Genomic DNA, 18,466 nt, shown 5'->3' with positions numbered 1-18,466 from the left:
TTCATTATTTTTATATTGGACAAAGCCAGGATATATTGAGGGGAAACAGCAAAATTGGTCACAATAGTTATTCTATATGTCTTCACCTTGCTGTGGAATAAAACTGTTGGAGAGATTGAAGGAATATATATTTAGTTTATTAATTAGTGTCACAAGTAGGCTTGTGTTAACACTGCAATGAGGTTACTGTTATCACACTCCAGTGCCTGTTCGAGTACACTGAGGGAAAATTTGGCATGGCCAATGCACCTAACCAGCATGTCTTTTGAACTATGGGAACAAACTGGAGCACCTGGAGAAAACCCATGCAAACACAGAGAACGTGCAGACTCTGCACAGACAGTGACCCAAGCTGGGAATTGAACCGTGTCCCTGATGCTGTGAGGCTGCAGTGCTAACCTCAGTTTATGCTATTTTACGTGTAACTATTAGACAGTCTGAGTCAACTTTGGCTAAATGCAAAAGAAACTTTTTGTTTAACAGAGCATTCAACACCGTACTATCAACAGTGACCTCCATTTGTACATGTCTACTCATGTATCCTGCTATCCTCAAATCCAGTAGATTATCGAACATATTTCTATCTATAGTATCTACCAGCTCTTTGCTAGATCAAGCTGAAATATATTCATGCCCTCCTCTTAGCTCATAGCTCCAACCTTGATGTACCATTCCTTTGGAAAGGACGTGTGTTCATGTAGCGCCTTTCACAATGGCAGAATGTTCCAAAATACTTAAGGACCAAGGGGTAATTTTGAAGTGTGGGGTGAATATACGGTGATGTCTCAGGTGAAAATAGGTGATCTTAGTTACAATGCAGATAGGTGTTTGAAAGCTAATCTCGTGGTCAGATATGACACCAAGGTTGTGAACTGCAAGCTTCAACCTTAAATATTTGTCAAAGAGAGGGTTAGAGTTAAGTTTGTGAAAGGGACAGAAGACACTTGCTGCAGTATTTTCAACATTTAATTGGCTGTTCCTTCAGTACTGGATGTCAAACAAGCAGTCTGACATTCGAAACAGTGGAGAGTTAAGCAAGGTGGTGGTGGTGAGTTAAAGCTGGACTTTATCAGCACATGTGTGGAAACTAAATCTCTCATTTTTAAATTCACTTGAAACTTGTTGCCTCACAGCCGACGCACAGCATTGTGGCTCAATCCATATGGACTGCAGCGTTTCAAGAAGGCAGCTCACCACCACCTTCCCAAGGGCAACTAGGGATGGCCAATAAATACTGGCAAACCAGTGATGCCCATGTCCTGTGAATAATTAGAAGAACTCTACTGCATATCGGTGCTACATTACCAGCACCAGCTAGTTGGGAGAATATAAGAAGTGTCCCTAAATGAATGTTAAAACTATAGGTCTATAAATTACCAATTGGAAACGTGAGGAGCTGAGCCAGGAGCTTGTGTTGCAAGGAATCCAAAGGGTTAGAGATGAGTTTGTGTGGGATAGACATTCCGTTGGAAGCATGGGATCATGTTTACGGACAGAATGAAGGAATTCAGCAGAGTGATCATCTAGTCTACATTTGGTTTTCCCAGTGTTGAGGAGACTACGTTCTGAACAGCGAATGCTGTGTATTAAGAATAGAAGGGATTGTGATAATTCACTACCTTATCCTAATGAGTATTTAAATCCTGGACAGTGGTAAGGAAAGAAGTGAACAGTCATGTGTTACGTTTCCTGCAGCTGCACAAGTAATTGTTGTGGAAAGGAGAACAAGTGTTAGGATTGATAGTGGAGTGATCCAGGCTGTTAAAGACTTATTTACATGTGTTACAGATGTTCAGATTGAGTTGTTGGTCGTAGTTCAGAGAGCATCACTCTGACTGCTGATTCTTGAAGGTTGTGGGTTCAAATCCCACTCCAGAAACTCGTGAAAGATCAGAGAGTAGGTTTAAAGATCAACCACACCTCAAAATAACATTTTCGCCAGGGACAAAATGAGTCAGGGGGAGCATCAGAAAGAGGCTAACTGAACAAAATATTACAGGCAAAGGAGATTTTAATAAGTTCATCAAGCAGACCCAACAATGCAAACATTTTTCTATAGTGAAAGCCCCTCCATGAGTATGTATCTTTTTGAAAAACCCAACCTCTACCTATCACAGTTGCTGTTTTCCTTTTTCTAGCAAGTTTGCATTGCACCATCTCGTGGTAATTTAGTGAAATAGCAATTTGTAATAAATTGTCCCAAACCCTCTATCATGTCCCTTTTAACTATCAAATACGTCTGCTATTAATTCTCAGGTTATATAAGAGAAGAGAGCACACCTTGCCAGCGCCCAAGACGGAGGCGTCCTTACAATCCAACATTTTTACCAAAGGGAAAGGAACAGAACATAACTTAATCAAGTGATTAAGTGACAACTGCAAAACAAAAAGTCTACGCTAAAGAATGTGGTTTAAATTCCTTTCCTTTTTGCTTTGAATCTTATATTGAGAGATTGTTATCCAATTTTTTTTAATAACAGTTGTCAAATCTACCCTTTTTCTATGATATTTAAATTATGATTGCTTTTCATCTGTATATTAGGTGGAAACTTTGGCATTTGCACACCTGGCATAAAGTATGGTGCTATTCATTGCACTGGACATTATGCGGTTACTAAGTGTCTGTAAATATAACTTGAATTTTTGAATGTATGGTAAAGTTGTAGTGATCATTTCATACAATTTATAATAGCACATCAATATAGACTAATAAAAACAAAACATCTTTGAACTCCAGCTTGCTCATAGAATAATCTTTGTTGCAACAAGCAAGATATGCAAGTCAAATGGAGAGCTGTACAAACTCTGTTCAATCCTTGGTCTGTCCTGAGTTGACCATAGTTATAGTTGGAGCACTCCAATTAGCTTAAAGCATTTTGTTCAACTCTCCTTTAATTAGAAAATGAAGGTAGCTATGTTCCTGCTCCTGATTCAAGCTTAGCCCCTCTAGCTTGAAGTTACATATTTGTGGAATTTTGATGAAGAAAGTATTGGCCCAGTTGTGATGAATACCTTGCCAGCTTTCACTGTTCAGATTCACAAATACGAAATGTCCACTTCTGGCAGGCTGACCACTTCGGAACCATATCCCAGCAGTTCAGTGCAGTCAAGAGAAAGGGATACATAAATAGAAAACAAATTAATTCTAACAAGGCACAGAATGTACTTGAGATTGGGAGACTTGCAACATCCATTACTTAGTAGCTCCACTACTGACCAAACTTTTGATATCCTAAAGAATATAGCTACCAGACTGGGCCAGGGACAGCAGGTAAGAGAACCAACATAAGGAGAAAATCTGCTTTGCCTTATTCTCACCAACCCATCTATTGCAGCTGCATCAGTGCTTGATAGTATTGGTAAGAGTGACCACCGCACAATCATTATAGTGACAATATCCCATTTTCACATCCTTAATTGTGTTATTTGGCAACATCACCATGCTACATGGGACAGATTTCAGACAGATCTGCCATCTCAAAGCTAATCATAGAATCCCTACAGTGTTGAAGAGGCCATTCAGCCAATTGGGTCTGCACTGACACAAACAGCATGCCAACCATGCCCTCCCTTCTGCCCTATCCCCATAACCCTGCACATTTAGTATAGCTAATCCACCTAACTTCTAATCCACACATCTTTAGACTGTGGGAGGAAACTGGAGGAAATCTATGCAGACCTGGGGAGAACATGCAAACTCCAGACAGTCACCCAAGATTGGCATTGAACCTAGGCCCTTGGTGCTGTGGGACAACATTGCTTGCCACTGTGCCGTGTCACTTAGCAAAGCATCCATGAGTTACTGGATGGGATTTTCAGAACCCCCATGCAGCAATTTCCTGACAGTGGAGGTGGCCCACCATCAACTGCCAAAAGATCTCACTGATGTCTACGGTGTTTTGCATAGTTTGCACCCTCTGCTACTGAGAAACTCCCATCCCCCTCAGGGGGTGTGGGGGGAGACACAGGTCTACATGCATGTTTATCACATGCTGTTTCTGTTGTTTAACAGCTAAGCAATCCCACAACCAACTGATGAAGTCCTGACATGGTGAATGGTGATGAGCATAAGAAATAGAAGCAGTACTTTATTGTTTTGTTCTTGCAAGCCTGCTGTGCCATTCAGTATGACCATGGCTGAACTTCTGACTGAAATATACTTTCCTGCTCGTTCCTTAAATCCTTCAATTCCCTAAGGAATCAAAAAGCCTTGAATGTACTCACCAACAGAGAATCCACAACCCGACACAGGAGATTACAAAGATTTCTCATCTCAGTCCTAAACAATTGACCCTTATCCTGTGGCTATGCTCATGTTCTACCTTAATATCTACCCTTTCAACCAATTCAGAATCTTGTATGTTTCAAAGAGAGCATCCCTCATCCTTCTAAACTCCAAAGAGTACTAGCCCAACTTGACATTTTATCAGGATCTTTCCTGCGATGACAGGATATTTTCTAATGATCTTTCATTGTACCACTTCCAGTACACACACAGCCTTCCTTGGATGTGGAGACCAAGAGCCTGATTTTACCATTTTTATTCTAAGCGCTGAATCTGGGTGCAATTCAGATCCAACTTGGAAATCTGGTGCCCCCATATGTACTTACCCTGAAAAAAAATCTCAAATCTGTATCATGCTGTGGGTGGGGCTTAGCACACCCGAAACAATCAGAGCTCTGAACTGCATGTGTGCAGTTAGAAAAAATGTGAAAATCACGCTGCTATCACATTGCTCCTGGGCTGCAAAAAGCGGATAAATCGGCCTGGGAGCGATGGCCCCATAGACATCACCCCAACAACATAACTTGCCCATTCTCCACCCACCCCTGCATCCCCCCCCCCCCCCCCCCCACCCCCCCACCAACCAGAGAATGATTGGGCCCCCCTCCCCCCAACCCCACCAGAGAGCGATCTGTTCCCCACCCCCACAACTGCCACTATTGGAGATACATTTGACCTGCCTCCTCCTCCACCCTTCCTCCCGTAACCAAAAAAACGATCAGGCCTCCCTTCTCTTGCACCCCCCTCACCAGAGAATGATCTGTCCCCCAAAACCACTGATCTGAGTCAGAGAGCTGTTGGAAGCTCTGAATTTATTTTTACAGAAACTGGAATGCCTGAAACAGACCTTTGCCGAGCATATCTGTTTTGCGCCAAATCTGATGTGCAAACATGGTGGTAAAGTGGGAAATGCTGATGAAGTTGGGTGGGCAGTTCATTAATTCAATGTAAATGCATGCAAATACATTTCAATCGCCATTGCCCCCATTTTGGGCATGATTTGGATCGTGGCTATTCCTGGGCCTCAGTAAAGTGGGCATCTGCAGATCGCATTAATGGCCTCATGCCTGACTTTACCACATTCGTGCACCCGAAAATGGCCACGATACGATGTTAAAATGGGCCCCAAAGGTGCACACGGTGCTCTTCGTGTACTCTCACCAAAACTCTATACAACTGGAATCATAAAATGGTAATAGTGTGGTAGGAGGCAATCTGACCCTGTGTATTCACATGGCACTGCAAAAACTCAACTAGTTTAACCCTGCAACATTTTTCTGTTTTGATAATTATGCAGTTCCCTTTGAAAGCTATAATTGAATCTAACTCCACCATAAGCTCATGTAATATATTCCAAATTCTAACCACTCCTTGCATAAATAAGTTTTTCCTCGCATTCCCTTTGGTTCTTTTGCCGTTCATCTTAAATTGGTGTCCTCTGGCTGAGGATCCTTTCACCACTGTCAAGACTCCATTGGATATTAGCCACCTGTATCAAATTTCCTCTTAATAAAGGTTAAGAAGAACAATCCTCCAATCTGCCATGTAGCTGAAGTCTCATTGTTAGAACACACACCTCATGAATCCTATCTGCTCTCTAATGCCTTCATCCTTCTTAAAGTATGGTGCCGTGGTATCCAGAATTGAATACAATGCCCCATTGGAGGCTGAACCATTGTTTCTAAAGATTCTTCATCACTTCTTTTCTTTTGCATTCTAGGCCTTTAAGACTACAAAGTTATCAACCTGCCTATATAACATAAAAGTAAGTTATTGTGAATACTGGAACCTGAAACACACAGTACTGGAAAATCTCATCAGGTGACAGTGGCTGTGGAGAGAGAACAGAGCTAATGTTTTGAGTCTGAATGACCCTTTGTCAGAGCAGGATTCAACCTGCTCCATTCAATTTGTGCTCATATGTTGTGTGCAGCAAAACCTGGACAATGCTTGGTTTTAGGTAGGTATATGGTAGATAAAGTTTGTGCCACACAAGTGCCAAGCAATGAGCATCTCAGCATTTTAGTAAATACAATTTGACATTCAATGGAATTACAATTTCCAAATTTCTCCACCGTCTATATCCTCACCATTGACCAGAAACTTTACAAAGCGAGCTGTGCACGTACTATTACTAAATTCGCAAGTCAGAGACTGGGCATCCTTCAGTGAGTAACTCCCCAAAGTCTTTTCATAATCTAAGAAGTCCAAATCAGAAGTGTGATTAAGTACTCATTGTTTGACTGACGAGGGTGGTTTGAACACAAAGTTTGAAACTATCTAGGACAAAACCAACCATTTAATTGACTCCCCTTTCACTATCTTAAAAGTTCAGTCCCTCCAGTAACACACAATGGTGGGTGCAATGTGTGTCAGAGTTCTGGTGAATCAGGAAACAAGCGCGTCTGGAGAAAGAGGTAGCAAGTGTCAGCAATGGATTCCTGATAACACCTTTGCCTCATTCTCTGCAGATGTGGGTCCAAATCTCACTCCAGAGATTGGAACATCTAATCTAGGCTGATAATTCAATATTACAATGTTGGAATCCTTTGAATAAAGCATTGAAGCAAGGCCACAGCTATTCTTTCAGATAGATGTAAAAGATCCCAGAGCAAAGATTTGAAGATCGTGGGATTTATCTAGGAATCCAATCAACGTTTATCCCGTGTGCCACCAAAAAAAATGATCTTGCCATTTATCTCATTACTATTGGTGAGACTTTATTATACGTAAATTTGATACTGAAACAATTCTTCGGGTCTCTGGATCATCAAAGATTGGATGTACAAAGGAGGATGCGACCCTGTGAAGGTCCAAATGCAAAGACCTATCTGGGGATTCTCCAGGAAGTTTAAGCTTCTAATGGCAATCTCCCTGCTCAGGACCCTGTGTGAATATCCACAACTGAGTTAGAGTCGGAGACTTCAGATTGTTCCATGGGACTTACCTGGGAAGTATCCCAGGAAATGTTAGATGGATTGAAATCAATCTAACACCTGGGTACCTCCGTAACTGGCTTCCACACTGCTGTCTTCAGTGCCACCAAACGTCCCTCTACCCAGTGACCACCCAACAAGCTACCCAACCAATCTAACCTGACTACCTGTAACCCAACCAGATTCCCTCACCTGACTACCCCATTACTCTAATCAGCTAGCCCCTGACTCCACGCAACCAGCCAGGTATGACGACTACCCATCTATCCAATGCATCCACCTACACAATACCCCACCTCACCCACTTTCCAAACTCACTCATCTATCAACTCTACCCATTTATCCACTTATCCATCGCACTGACCTACTAACCTATCATCTACACAGCTCACTCACCAATCCACCTTATCTATTGCTCAGCTCATCACACCTGCCTCAGCCACCTACCCACTCACCCACCTGCCTCAGCCACCTTCTCATTTACTAACCTACTCATTCACCCACTTACCCATTCACCTACTCACCCATCCATTCACTAACATTCAAACCGTACATATGGCAGCTAGTGCTGTAAAAAGAGGGCATGACCTGCCTTCCTCCAACTCTACTGCACTCTAATGGAATTCCCTGAGGGAGGCTATGCTATACATTTCTGTGACAGAAGTGTGCGCAGCATCTAGTTGGGAGACTCGTTGAGCACAGTGGTAATCTGCCCACCATTGTCATTGTTTGGAAAATCTGGATCTTTGCGCTTTTTGCATTGCAATAGTGATCACAGTTCAGAATTGTTTAGTTGATGGTGAAGCACCTTTACAGGCACTGAGATCACGAGAGGCTCGATATTGTTTCCTTTGACAAGTACGTGAAGCTGGGAATATTATGAAAATCATTCAGTGAATTGAGTTATGTGAGGGTCCTAAGTTTGTAAGGATACACAGGTCAAAATTTGACATCTGTTAAGAAAGTTCTGACTTTTTTTCAATTAGGAGAATACGCGGGTTTTAAAATTTAAAACATCTGATTTTTGATTCTCAATGCAGATGGCTAGTATATTTGTAGATTTGTTTTATTCATTCACGTGATGATGCACAGTTAGTTAGGCCAGGGTTATTGCTTATCTCTAATTGCCCTTAAGAAGGTGGAGGTGAACTGCTTTTTTGAACCACTGCCATCTCTGTGGTGTAGGTGCACCCACCGTGCGCTGGGCGGGGAGTTCAGGATTTTGACCCAGCAATAGTGAAGAACAGCAATGTATTTCCAAGTAAAGGTGGTGAGTGGCCTGGAGGGGAGCTTCCAGGTGGTGGTGTTCTCATGTGTCTGCTATCCTTGCCCTTCTAGAATCAAGTAACAGTCATGGGTTTGGTGAGTTGCTGCAGTGCATCTTGTAGATGGTACACACTGCTACCTCCGTGCATTGGTGGAGGGAGTGAGTGTGTGTGGATGGAGTACCAACCAAGCTGGCTGCTTTACCCTGGATGGTGACAAGCATCAGGTGGTGTGTTGTAGCTGCAGCATGAGGGAGCTGGTGGACCCCATCGTTTGTAGCGACTAGATCTGTTGCAAATCACAGAATCATAGAATCCCTAAAGTTCAGAAGGAGGCCATTTGGTCCATCAAGTCTGCATCATCTGCAATCCCACCCACATGTGTTTACCCTGCTTAACCACGTGTTTACTCTGCTATCCTCCCTTACACTATGGGAAATTTATCATGGCGAGTCAACCTAACCTGCACATTTTTGGACTGTGTGAGGGAACTCGGGCACCCGAAGGTGACACGAGGAGAACATGCAAACTCTGCACAGTCACCCGAGGCTGGAATTGAACCTGGGTCCCTGGTGCTGTGAGGCAGCAGTGCTAATCACTGTGCCACTCTGTTGGTTCCTTGAGGAACTTCAGCTCGGAGTTAGTGAGCTGGAATCCGAGCTTCAGACATTGCGACACATCAGGGAGGGGGAGAGTTACCTGGACGCTATTTTAGAAAATCACATCCCTTAGATTAACTAACTTGAATTTAGTCAGTGGTCGGGGACAGGAGAATGTGACAAGTGAGGCAGGGAGGGGGGTCCAAGAGGTAGCACCGCAGGAGCCTCAGCCCCTACCCTTGCCAACAGGTTTGAGATTCTCGCTTACAGTGTAGACAAGAGCAAGGACTGTAGGGAGGATGAGCAAACTGACCACAGCACCTTGGTACAGGGAGTCATTCAAGTAGGGCAAGAACAGCAAAATATGGTTGTAGCCAGGGATAGTAAAATTAGGGGCATTGGCACTGTTCTCTGTAGCCAGGATTAAGAGTCCCAAAGACTGTTGTCTCATCTGGGCTCCAGAGGAGGTTCACAAGAATGATCCCTGGAATGAAGAGCTTGTATGAGGAACAGTTGAGGACTCTGGGTCTGTACTCATTGGAGTTTAGAAGGATGAGAGGGGGATCTTGCTGAAACTTACAGGATACTGCAAGGCCTGGATAGAGTGGATATGGAGAGGATGTTTCCACTATAAAGCAAAATTAGAACCAGAGGGCACAACCTCAGGCTAAAGGAACGATCCATTAAAACAGATGAGGAGGAATTTCTTTAGCCAGAGAGTGGTGAATCTGTGAAACTCTTTGCCACAGAAAGCTGTGAAAGCCAGGTCCTTAAGTGTCTTTAAGACAGAGATTGATAGGTTCTTGATTAATAAAGGGATCAGGGGTTATGGGGAAAAGGCAGGAGAATGGGGATGAGAAAAATATCAGCCATGATTGAATGGCAGAGCAAATTCAGTGGGCCAAGGGGTCTAATTCTGCTCCTATGTCTTATGGTCTTATGAGTTCTGTGATTCTAGTGAACCAGATGTGCTTTTGTGTCAATCAAAAATTGTCGATGATGTTTCATAGACATCATTAGGCTTTTAATTTCAGATATTGATTGGATTGTACAGAAGATACGAATTTCATTAATTGTCAAGTTACTGATATTACCTAACATTTAACTTTAAAAAGTGTGTGTTATAGCACCACCTAGAGGAATAATAAATACTGGAGGTATTTTGAAATTGAATGTAGTGACTTAGCTAGCTATCTTAGCACAATAACAACTATTGTGACTTCCTGTGACAGTTTCAATAGACATCAGGCAAGAACCTTCATATAGTTTGCCTGCAGTTTTGCTTCCATAACCTGCTGAGTATTAGAAACATACAAAATAGGAGCAGGAGTGGGCCATTTGGCCCTTCAAGCCTACACCACCATTCAAGAAAATGTTGGCTGATCTGGTTGTAGACTCAACTCCACTTTCCTGTCTGAACAATGCCCCCCCGCCCCCCAACCCCAACCCCAGCGTGCCCCCCACCACCTCCCACCATAACCCTTGACTAAAATCTGTCTTCTTTAAATAAATTCAATGACCACCACCTCCACCACCCACCCCCCCCCCCCCACCCCCTTCCACTACTTCTGGGAAAGAGAATTACACACCAGTGAGCCATTAGGAGAAAAAAAAAACCTCTTTCTTAAAAGGAAGACCTCTTATTTTTAAACTATGTCCTCTAATTTTAGTCTCTTCCCCCCATGCCTGGACAAGTATCCATCCTGTCAAATCCTGAGTCCAATGAATATTTTTCTGAATTATTGCAAAAACAATATTTTTTAATTAAGGGGACCAAAACTGTACACAGTGCTCCAGATGTGGTCTCAACTGTACAGCTGCAGTAAAACTTCGCCAATTTAATATTTCGTTCCTGTCGCAGTTAATGCCAACATTTCCTTTGCCTTCCTAATTACTTGCTGGACCTGTATACTAATTGTATGTGTTTCCAGAACACCGAGTTTCCCCGTACCACCAAGTTGTACAATCTCTTTCTTTGAATAATATGCTGCTTTTCTATTCTTCCTGCCAGTGTGGACAAGTTCACATTTTCCCACATTACACTCCGTCTGCCAAATGTTTGTTCTCTCACTTAACCTGCCTACACTGATTTGCAGACTCACTATCTCCACTTGTTAACTTGCCTCCCTACTTGGAGTCTCAGCAAATTTAGTTCCCATACATTTGTTCCCTTCATCCAACTGATTGATATGGGTAGTAAGTACTTGAGGAGTCAGCATCTCTCCCAATGGCATTCCACCAGTTACAGCTTGTTAATTTAAAAAAGATCCATTTATCTTACCCTCTGCTTCCTGTTAGCCAAACAATTCTTTATCCACACTATGTTACCCATTACACCATGTGACCACCTTCCAGAGACCTGGGTTCAATTCCCTGCTGTGTGGAGTTTGCACATTCTCCCCGTGTCTGCATGGGTTTCCTCCAGTCCAAAGATGTGTGGGTTAGGTGCATTGGCCAGGCTAAATTGCCCCTTACTGTCCCGGGATGTGTAGGTTTGAGGGATTAGCAGGGTAAATGTGTGGGGTTACGGAGAATAGGGTCTAAGTGGAATTGTTGTCGGTGCAGACTTGATGGGCTGAATGGCCTCCTCCTGCACTGTAGGATTTCTGTGATTTCTGATGCGCTACCTTATCAAATGCCATTTGGAAATCATGAATCTGGTGGAACACAGACAGGCAGAGGATAAAAACATCATGATTACTGCTTGGATAACATGCATTCACCAGCTTATGTCTGTGCATGCTACACACCAACTATACATTTGGGGCTTCAACTCTACTTACCTCCATATTGAGTTGTAGCACCCAGAGAACTATGTGCACTCATCGATGCTTCCCTCCACAATGGAAAGTCGCCTACTCCGTGGAGACATATTTCTGCTCTTGCTGCTTCTCTCTGCTTTGAGAAAAGCTAATGATACAGATTTTCTAGTCAGTGCCAATGAGAAGCATTTACTACTGCCTATGAAATTTTCTTAACCTACCAACACTTTCCTGCAATGGCTAAAATGGTTCAGCACAGGCTCTCCAGAGAAATAGTTCCATACAGCCTCTCTAGGGCAGGTCTGACAAGCATAGGTGAAATCAATGGAGGAAAGTGCAAACCCGCTTTAAACAGCATTAGCTTCCGTATTAAGGTATGTTTTTAAAGATGTAAAGAATTTTAGGAAATGAGTGGTGAGTGAGTGGATTGATGAATGGATGGAGGGATGATGGTGAGCAGCAGTTGAGTCGAGTGCTTGATCAAGTGGGCTGGCTAGTTATGCAGGTAGTCGAATCTGGGTGGATAGTTGAGTCTGGTGGGTAGGGTTGGTGGATGGGCAGTTGGGTCATAGGGTCCAGGTGGGTAATCGAGTCAGGATGGTTAGATGGTTCTGGGTGCATTGTCAGTTGGGGTGGGCAGTTGAGTTAGGGTAGGTAGTCAGGTCAGGGTGGATACTCAGGGAGGGTACTCAGCGTGGGTAATCAGGTGAGGTGAGGATTTTCTATTGTGGTGTTCAGTTCAGCCACGTTGACTAATGTGTGACTCAGACCAGGGAATAACCCTGTAACATTTCCTAGGTAAGTATCCAAATAAATCCCATGTACCTGACCTAAGTTTCCATCACCGAACTTAGGGTAGGGGACATGCATGATGAGTTTCAGGCTGCAGGAATCAGTCCATTAGAAATTTCAACCTGCCAGGCAATTTCAATGGATCTGTGTGCATCAGGACGTTTGCAGTCCTAAGTCCAGATTCCTCTGCTCTGTGCATTGGAAAGTTTGAGTCAAAGAATTCCCCTTGTCTTGTGTACCCAGAGCACATTCATTTCTGAAATGAATGATTGTGGATTTTAAGCCCCATGATAAACATGGGACACTATATGTAGCTCACACTCAGTGGGTTGATGAGGTAGTGCTGCGTTATCAGATGTATCACAGTTTGGATGAGTTGTTAAATCAAGGGCATGTTTGCTGTTCAGCATCATGCAGAAGATCTGATAGATGAATACGGAGCATGACTGGCCCTTCATTGACATTTATCCCTCAGCAGCATTTCCAAATAACAGATGTCTGGTTGTTCATCCCCTTTGTTACTTGTGTGATTATCTGTATAGTAATTGGTTGCCAACAATTTGAAAATAATTACCTGGTTATAATATTTTGGGCTATTGGGATTGTGTGACAAAGTGACACAGTGGTTAGACCGATTTCACAGTAAAAAGTCTGACAACACCAGGTTTAAGTCCAACCGACTTATTTGATAGTAAACTCACTAGCTTTCAAGGGGTTTCCCTCTTCTTCAGGTGAATGGAGAGTTCTGGCCTCAGACAGAGCTTATAAAGCACAGACAGTTTACATATTACTGATTAGAATGCGAATCTTTACACCTAACCTGCTGTTCAAGTCCTAAAGTGGCCGAAAATGTGAGTGGAGGTGTGTTTGCCTTGTGTATCCAAAGATACACAAGGCAAACACACCTGGCCGTCCCATCGTATCAGGCAATGGGACTCTGTGTGAGAACCTCTCCGGCTATGTCGAGGGCATCCTGAAACCCATTGTACAAAGAACCCCCAGCTTTTGTCGCGACACTATGGACTTCCTACAGAAACTCAGCACACATGGAGCAGTTGAACCAGGGACACTCCTCGTCACAATGGATGTCTTGGCGCTCTACACCAACATCTCCCACAACGGTGGCATTGCTGCGACTGCCTCAGTACTCAATGCTGACAACTGCCAGTTTCCAGATGCAATTTTACAACTCATCCGCTTTATCCTGGACCACAATGTCTTCACCTTCAATAACCAGTTTTTCATCCAGACACACGGAACAGCCATGTGGACCAAATTCACACCTCAATATGCCAACATCTTCATGCACAGGTTCGAACAAGACTTCTTCACTGCACAGAATCTTCAACCGATGCTATACACTAGATACATCGATGACATTTTCTCCCTTTGGCCTCATGGTGAACAATCATTGAAACAACTATATGATGATATCAACAAATCCCACCCCACCATCAGACTCACCATGGACTATTCCCCAGAATCAGTTGCATTCTTGGACACACGCATCTCCATCAAGGACGGTCACCTCAGCACCTCACTGTACTGCAAGCCCACGGACAATCTCACAATGCTCCATTTCTCCAGCTTCCACCCTAAACATGTTAAAGAAGCCATCCCCTATGGACAAGCCCTCCGTATACACAGGATTTGCTCAGATGAGGAGGATTGTGACAGACACCTCCAGACGCTGAAAGATGCCCTCATAAGAACTGGATGTGGCGCTCGACTCATCGATCAACAGTTCCGATGTGCCACAGCGAAAAACCTCACCGATCTCAGAAGACAAACATGAGACACAGTGGACAGAGTACCCTTTGTCGTCCAGTACTTCCCCGGAGCGGAGAAGCTACGACATCTTCTCCGGAGTCTTCAACATATCATTGATGAAGACGAACATCTCGCCAGGGCCATCCCCACACCCCAACTTCTTGCCTTCAGACAACCACACAACCTCAAACAGACCATTATTCGCAGCAAACTACCCAGCCTCCAGGAGAACAGTGACCACAATACCACACAACCCTGCCACAGCAACCTCTGCAAGACATGCCGGATCATCGACATGGATACCATCATCACACGTGAGAATACCATCCACCAGGTACATGGTAAATACTCTTGCAACTCGGCCAACATTGTCTACCTGATATGTTGCAAGAAAGGATGTCCCGAAGCATGGTACATTGGGGAGACCATGCAGACGCTACGACAACGGATGAATGAACATCGCTCGACAATCACCAGGCAAGACTGTTCCCTTCCTGTTGGCGAACACTTCAGTGGTCACGGGCATTCAGCCTCTGACCTTCGGGTAAGCGTTCTCCAAGGCGGCCTTCACGACACACGACAGCGCAGAGTCGCTGAGCAGAGACTGATAGCCAAATTCCACACACATGAGGACGGTCTCAACAGGGATCTTGGGTTCATGTCGCTCTATCTGTAACCCCCGTGACTTGCCTGGGTTTGCAAAACCTCACTTACTATACTGTCTGGAGACAATACACATCTCTTTAACCTGTGATCAGTGCTCCTTCCACTCACATTGTCGGCCACTTTAGGACTTGAACAGCAGGTTAGGTGTAAAGATTCGCATTCTAATCAGTAATCTGTAAACTATCTGTGCTTTATATGCTCTGTCAGAAGCCAGAACTCTCCATTCACCTGAAGAAAAGGGAAACCCCTCGAAAGCTAATGAGTTTACTATCAAATAAATCGGTTGGACTTAAACCTGGTGTTGTCAGACTTTTTACTGTGTTTACCCCAGTCCAACGCCGGCATATCCACATCATGATTTCACAATATCAGGGGCCTGGCTTCAATTCCAACCTTGGGTGACTGTCTGTGTGGAGTTTGAACATTCTTCGGCGCGGATTTCCTCTGGGTGCTCCGGTTTCCCCCCACAGTCCAAGGATGTGTGGATTAGTTGGATTATCCATGATCAATATGCAGAGTTACAGAGTTAGGCCAGTGGATTGGCTGCTTTTTCAGAGGGTCAGTGCAGGCCCAATGGGCAAATTGCCTCTTCTGCACTGTAGGGATCCTATGATAAGTGTAAGCTCCTTTGATTATTGAAGACTACCTGATGAGGTGAACTCTTTTGTGCAATGAAAACATAGTAACATCAAAATTGAACTCCAGTTGCCATCATTCATTGGGTAGAACATTTATTAATAGCAGCTAAACTATAGAGGTGTGAAACTAGCATTATCAGGTGTAAATCAGGATTACTCAATTTGAGAAATAATAGATTGTCTACAGTAGCAAACAGAATTCGGAAGAATGTTAGCATTAGTAACATGGATTAAGTTGACAAACAAAAGTAGAATTAAACCCAAAGGCACTTCATAAAACACTTTAAAAGCATTTTTTTATTTTGAGAGAAGACACTTCCAAGGCTTTACTAATGGTCAATAATGATGAAAAGCTCCTCAATTTCAGGTTCCAGAATGACCCGACAGTATAATGTGCAGTCGAAATACCCACTTTGTAATCATTAGAACATTTTAATACTTTGTTACGGGAGAAACTCAAGCCAGTTTCACATTCAAAAAAGTGGAATTTGTCTAAACGTATAGTTGAGTGATCTGATCATATTGTGTTTATCCCATATCATATGTATTAGCATTCCGTATAGTGTTGTAATCTGAATATCCCAGAGCAAGCCTGTGAAGCTTATGTGTGAAATGGAAAGTAGAACATAATGAGGAATGAGCAGATTTTTTAAAAAATCTTTTGTTTTAGATGAGCTAAGAACCTGGAAATTAGTTTGATTTGGATAAATAAATTGGAACTCTGATCACAGTTTAGTCACAATTGCTCAGTTGCCTAATTGTTCCATGATTCTGGTTGCAGCCTGATGACAATTGTCAGTGAACAAACCATAATTTTCGCCGCCGGCTCGAACAAGATCTCCCACTGTGCGTCCTGCTACTGGTACCTTACTCTCCACCTGCACAGTGAAAACAAGAGATAATGTCAACATCTTATCCCTGAAAAAAATAATTTGAACTTTAAATAAAGCTGTCAAAAATACTTTGTGCTTACTCTCCACTGATCTGACATGTGATCAGCATCAGTGACAACCGTCTGAGATGAGCGTCCATATCCACTTCCTTTATGAATCAACCACCGATGTCCATCATCTGTGGTCACTCTGAAACATAGAGAACTTTTTCTAAGAATGTTCCAAGGTTTCTGGAAACATAGAAACTAAAAGCAGGAGTAGGCCATTTGATCCTTCGAGCCTGCTTGACCATTCATTTTGATCATAGCTGATCATTGAATTCAATATCCTGATCTCCCCTTCTCCCTCATATCCCTTGATCTCTTTAGCTCAAAGAGCTATATCTAATTACTTGAAATCAGACAATATTTTGGCCTCAACTACATTCTGTGGTAGCAAATTTCACGCATTCACCACCCTCTAGGTGAAGAAATTTCTCTTCCCCTCACTCCTAAAAGGTTTTACCCCTTATCCTCAAACTATGATGGGAAATCAGGAGGACTAAAAAAAACATGAGGTTGCTTTGGCAGGCAGAGTGAAAGAAAATCCAAAAAGCTTCTATAGGTATGTTAGGAACAAAAGGATAGTGAGGGATAAAATTGGTCCTCTTGAAGACCAGAGTGGTAGACTGTGTATGGAACCAAAAGAGATGGGGGGAGATACTAAATGGGTTTTTTGCATCCGTATTTACTGAGGAAATGGGCATGGAGTCTACGGAAATAGGGCAAACAGGTAGGGAGGTCATGGAACCTTTACAGATTAAAGAGGAGGAGGTGCTGGCTGTCTTGAGGCAAACACAGTAAAAAGTCTGACAACACCAGGTTTAAGTCCAACCGATTTATTTGATAGTAAACTCACAAGCTTTTGAGGTTTCCCTCTTCATCAGGTGAATGGAGAGTTCTGGCCTCAGACAGAGCATATAAAGCACAGACAGTTTACAGATTACTGATTAGCATTCTAATCATTCTGTCTGTGCTTTATATGCTCTGTCTGAGGCCAGAACTCTCCATTCACCTGACGAAGGGACAAACCCCAAAAGCTTGCAAGTTTACTATCAAATAAATCGGTTGGACTTAAATCTGGTGTTGTCAGACTTTTTACTGTGTTTACCCCAGTCCCACACTGGCATATCCACATCATGTCGAGGCAAATCAGAGTGGATAAATCCCCAGGTCCAGACAGGGTATTTCCACAGACCTTGAGGGAGGCTAGTAGTGAACGTGCAGGGGCCCTGGCAGGCATATTTAAAATGTCAGTATGCACAGGGGAGGTGCCGGATGACTGGAGGATGGCTCATGTTGTTCCGTTGTTTAAAAAAGGTTCCAAAAGAAATCCGAGAAATTTTGGCCAGTAGGTTTGACGTCGGTGGTGGGCAAGTGATTGGAAGGTGTGATAAGGGATAGGATCTACAAATATTTGGAAAGACTGGAACTTATTAGGGAGAGTCAAATTGGTTTTTGCATGGTAGGTTATGTTTGACCAATCTATTAGAGTTTTTCAAGGAGGTTATCAGGAAAGTGGATGAAGGAAATGTGGTGGATGTTGTCTACCTGGATTTTAGCAAGGCCTTTGATAAGGTCCCTCATGGGAGGTTAGTTAGGAAAATTCAGTTGCTAGGTATAGATGGGGAGGTAGTAAATTGGATTAGACACTGGCTCTGTGGAAGAAGCCAGAGAGTGGTTGTGGAGGATTGCTTCTCTGACTGGAGGTCTGTGATTAGTGGTGTGCCACAGGGATCAGTGCCAGGTCCATTATTATTTATCATCTATATCAATGATCTGGATGATAATGTGGTAAATTGGATCAGCAAATTTGCTGATG

The 18,466-nt window shown here is 43.2% G+C and overlaps 1 protein-coding gene across 8 annotated transcripts in view; it reads left to right on the top strand.

The window, feature by feature from the left end:
• Positions 1-2,729, top strand: part of rbbp8 (retinoblastoma binding protein 8) — a 118,878-nt gene extending 116,149 nt beyond the window's left edge. For all 8 annotated transcript variants that reach the window (XM_080194010.1, XM_080194009.1, XM_080194016.1 and 5 more), the window contains one exon: positions 2,257-2,729. In XM_080194010.1, the coding sequence (XP_080050136.1) occupies positions 2,257-2,357 (101 nt within the window). In that variant the 3' untranslated portion in view covers positions 2,358-2,729. The remainder of the gene's footprint in view (positions 1-2,256) is intronic.
• Positions 2,730-18,466: the final 15,737 nt, after the last annotated feature.

Source organism: Carcharhinus amblyrhynchos, chromosome 8, assembly GCF_965287045.1.
Source record: "Carcharhinus amblyrhynchos chromosome 8, sCarAmb.v2.hapA, whole genome shotgun sequence".
In the NCBI taxonomy this organism is placed as follows: Eukaryota; Metazoa; Chordata; class Chondrichthyes; order Carcharhiniformes; family Carcharhinidae; genus Carcharhinus; species Carcharhinus amblyrhynchos.
This window is presented reverse-complemented; position numbering and strand designations above follow the sequence as displayed.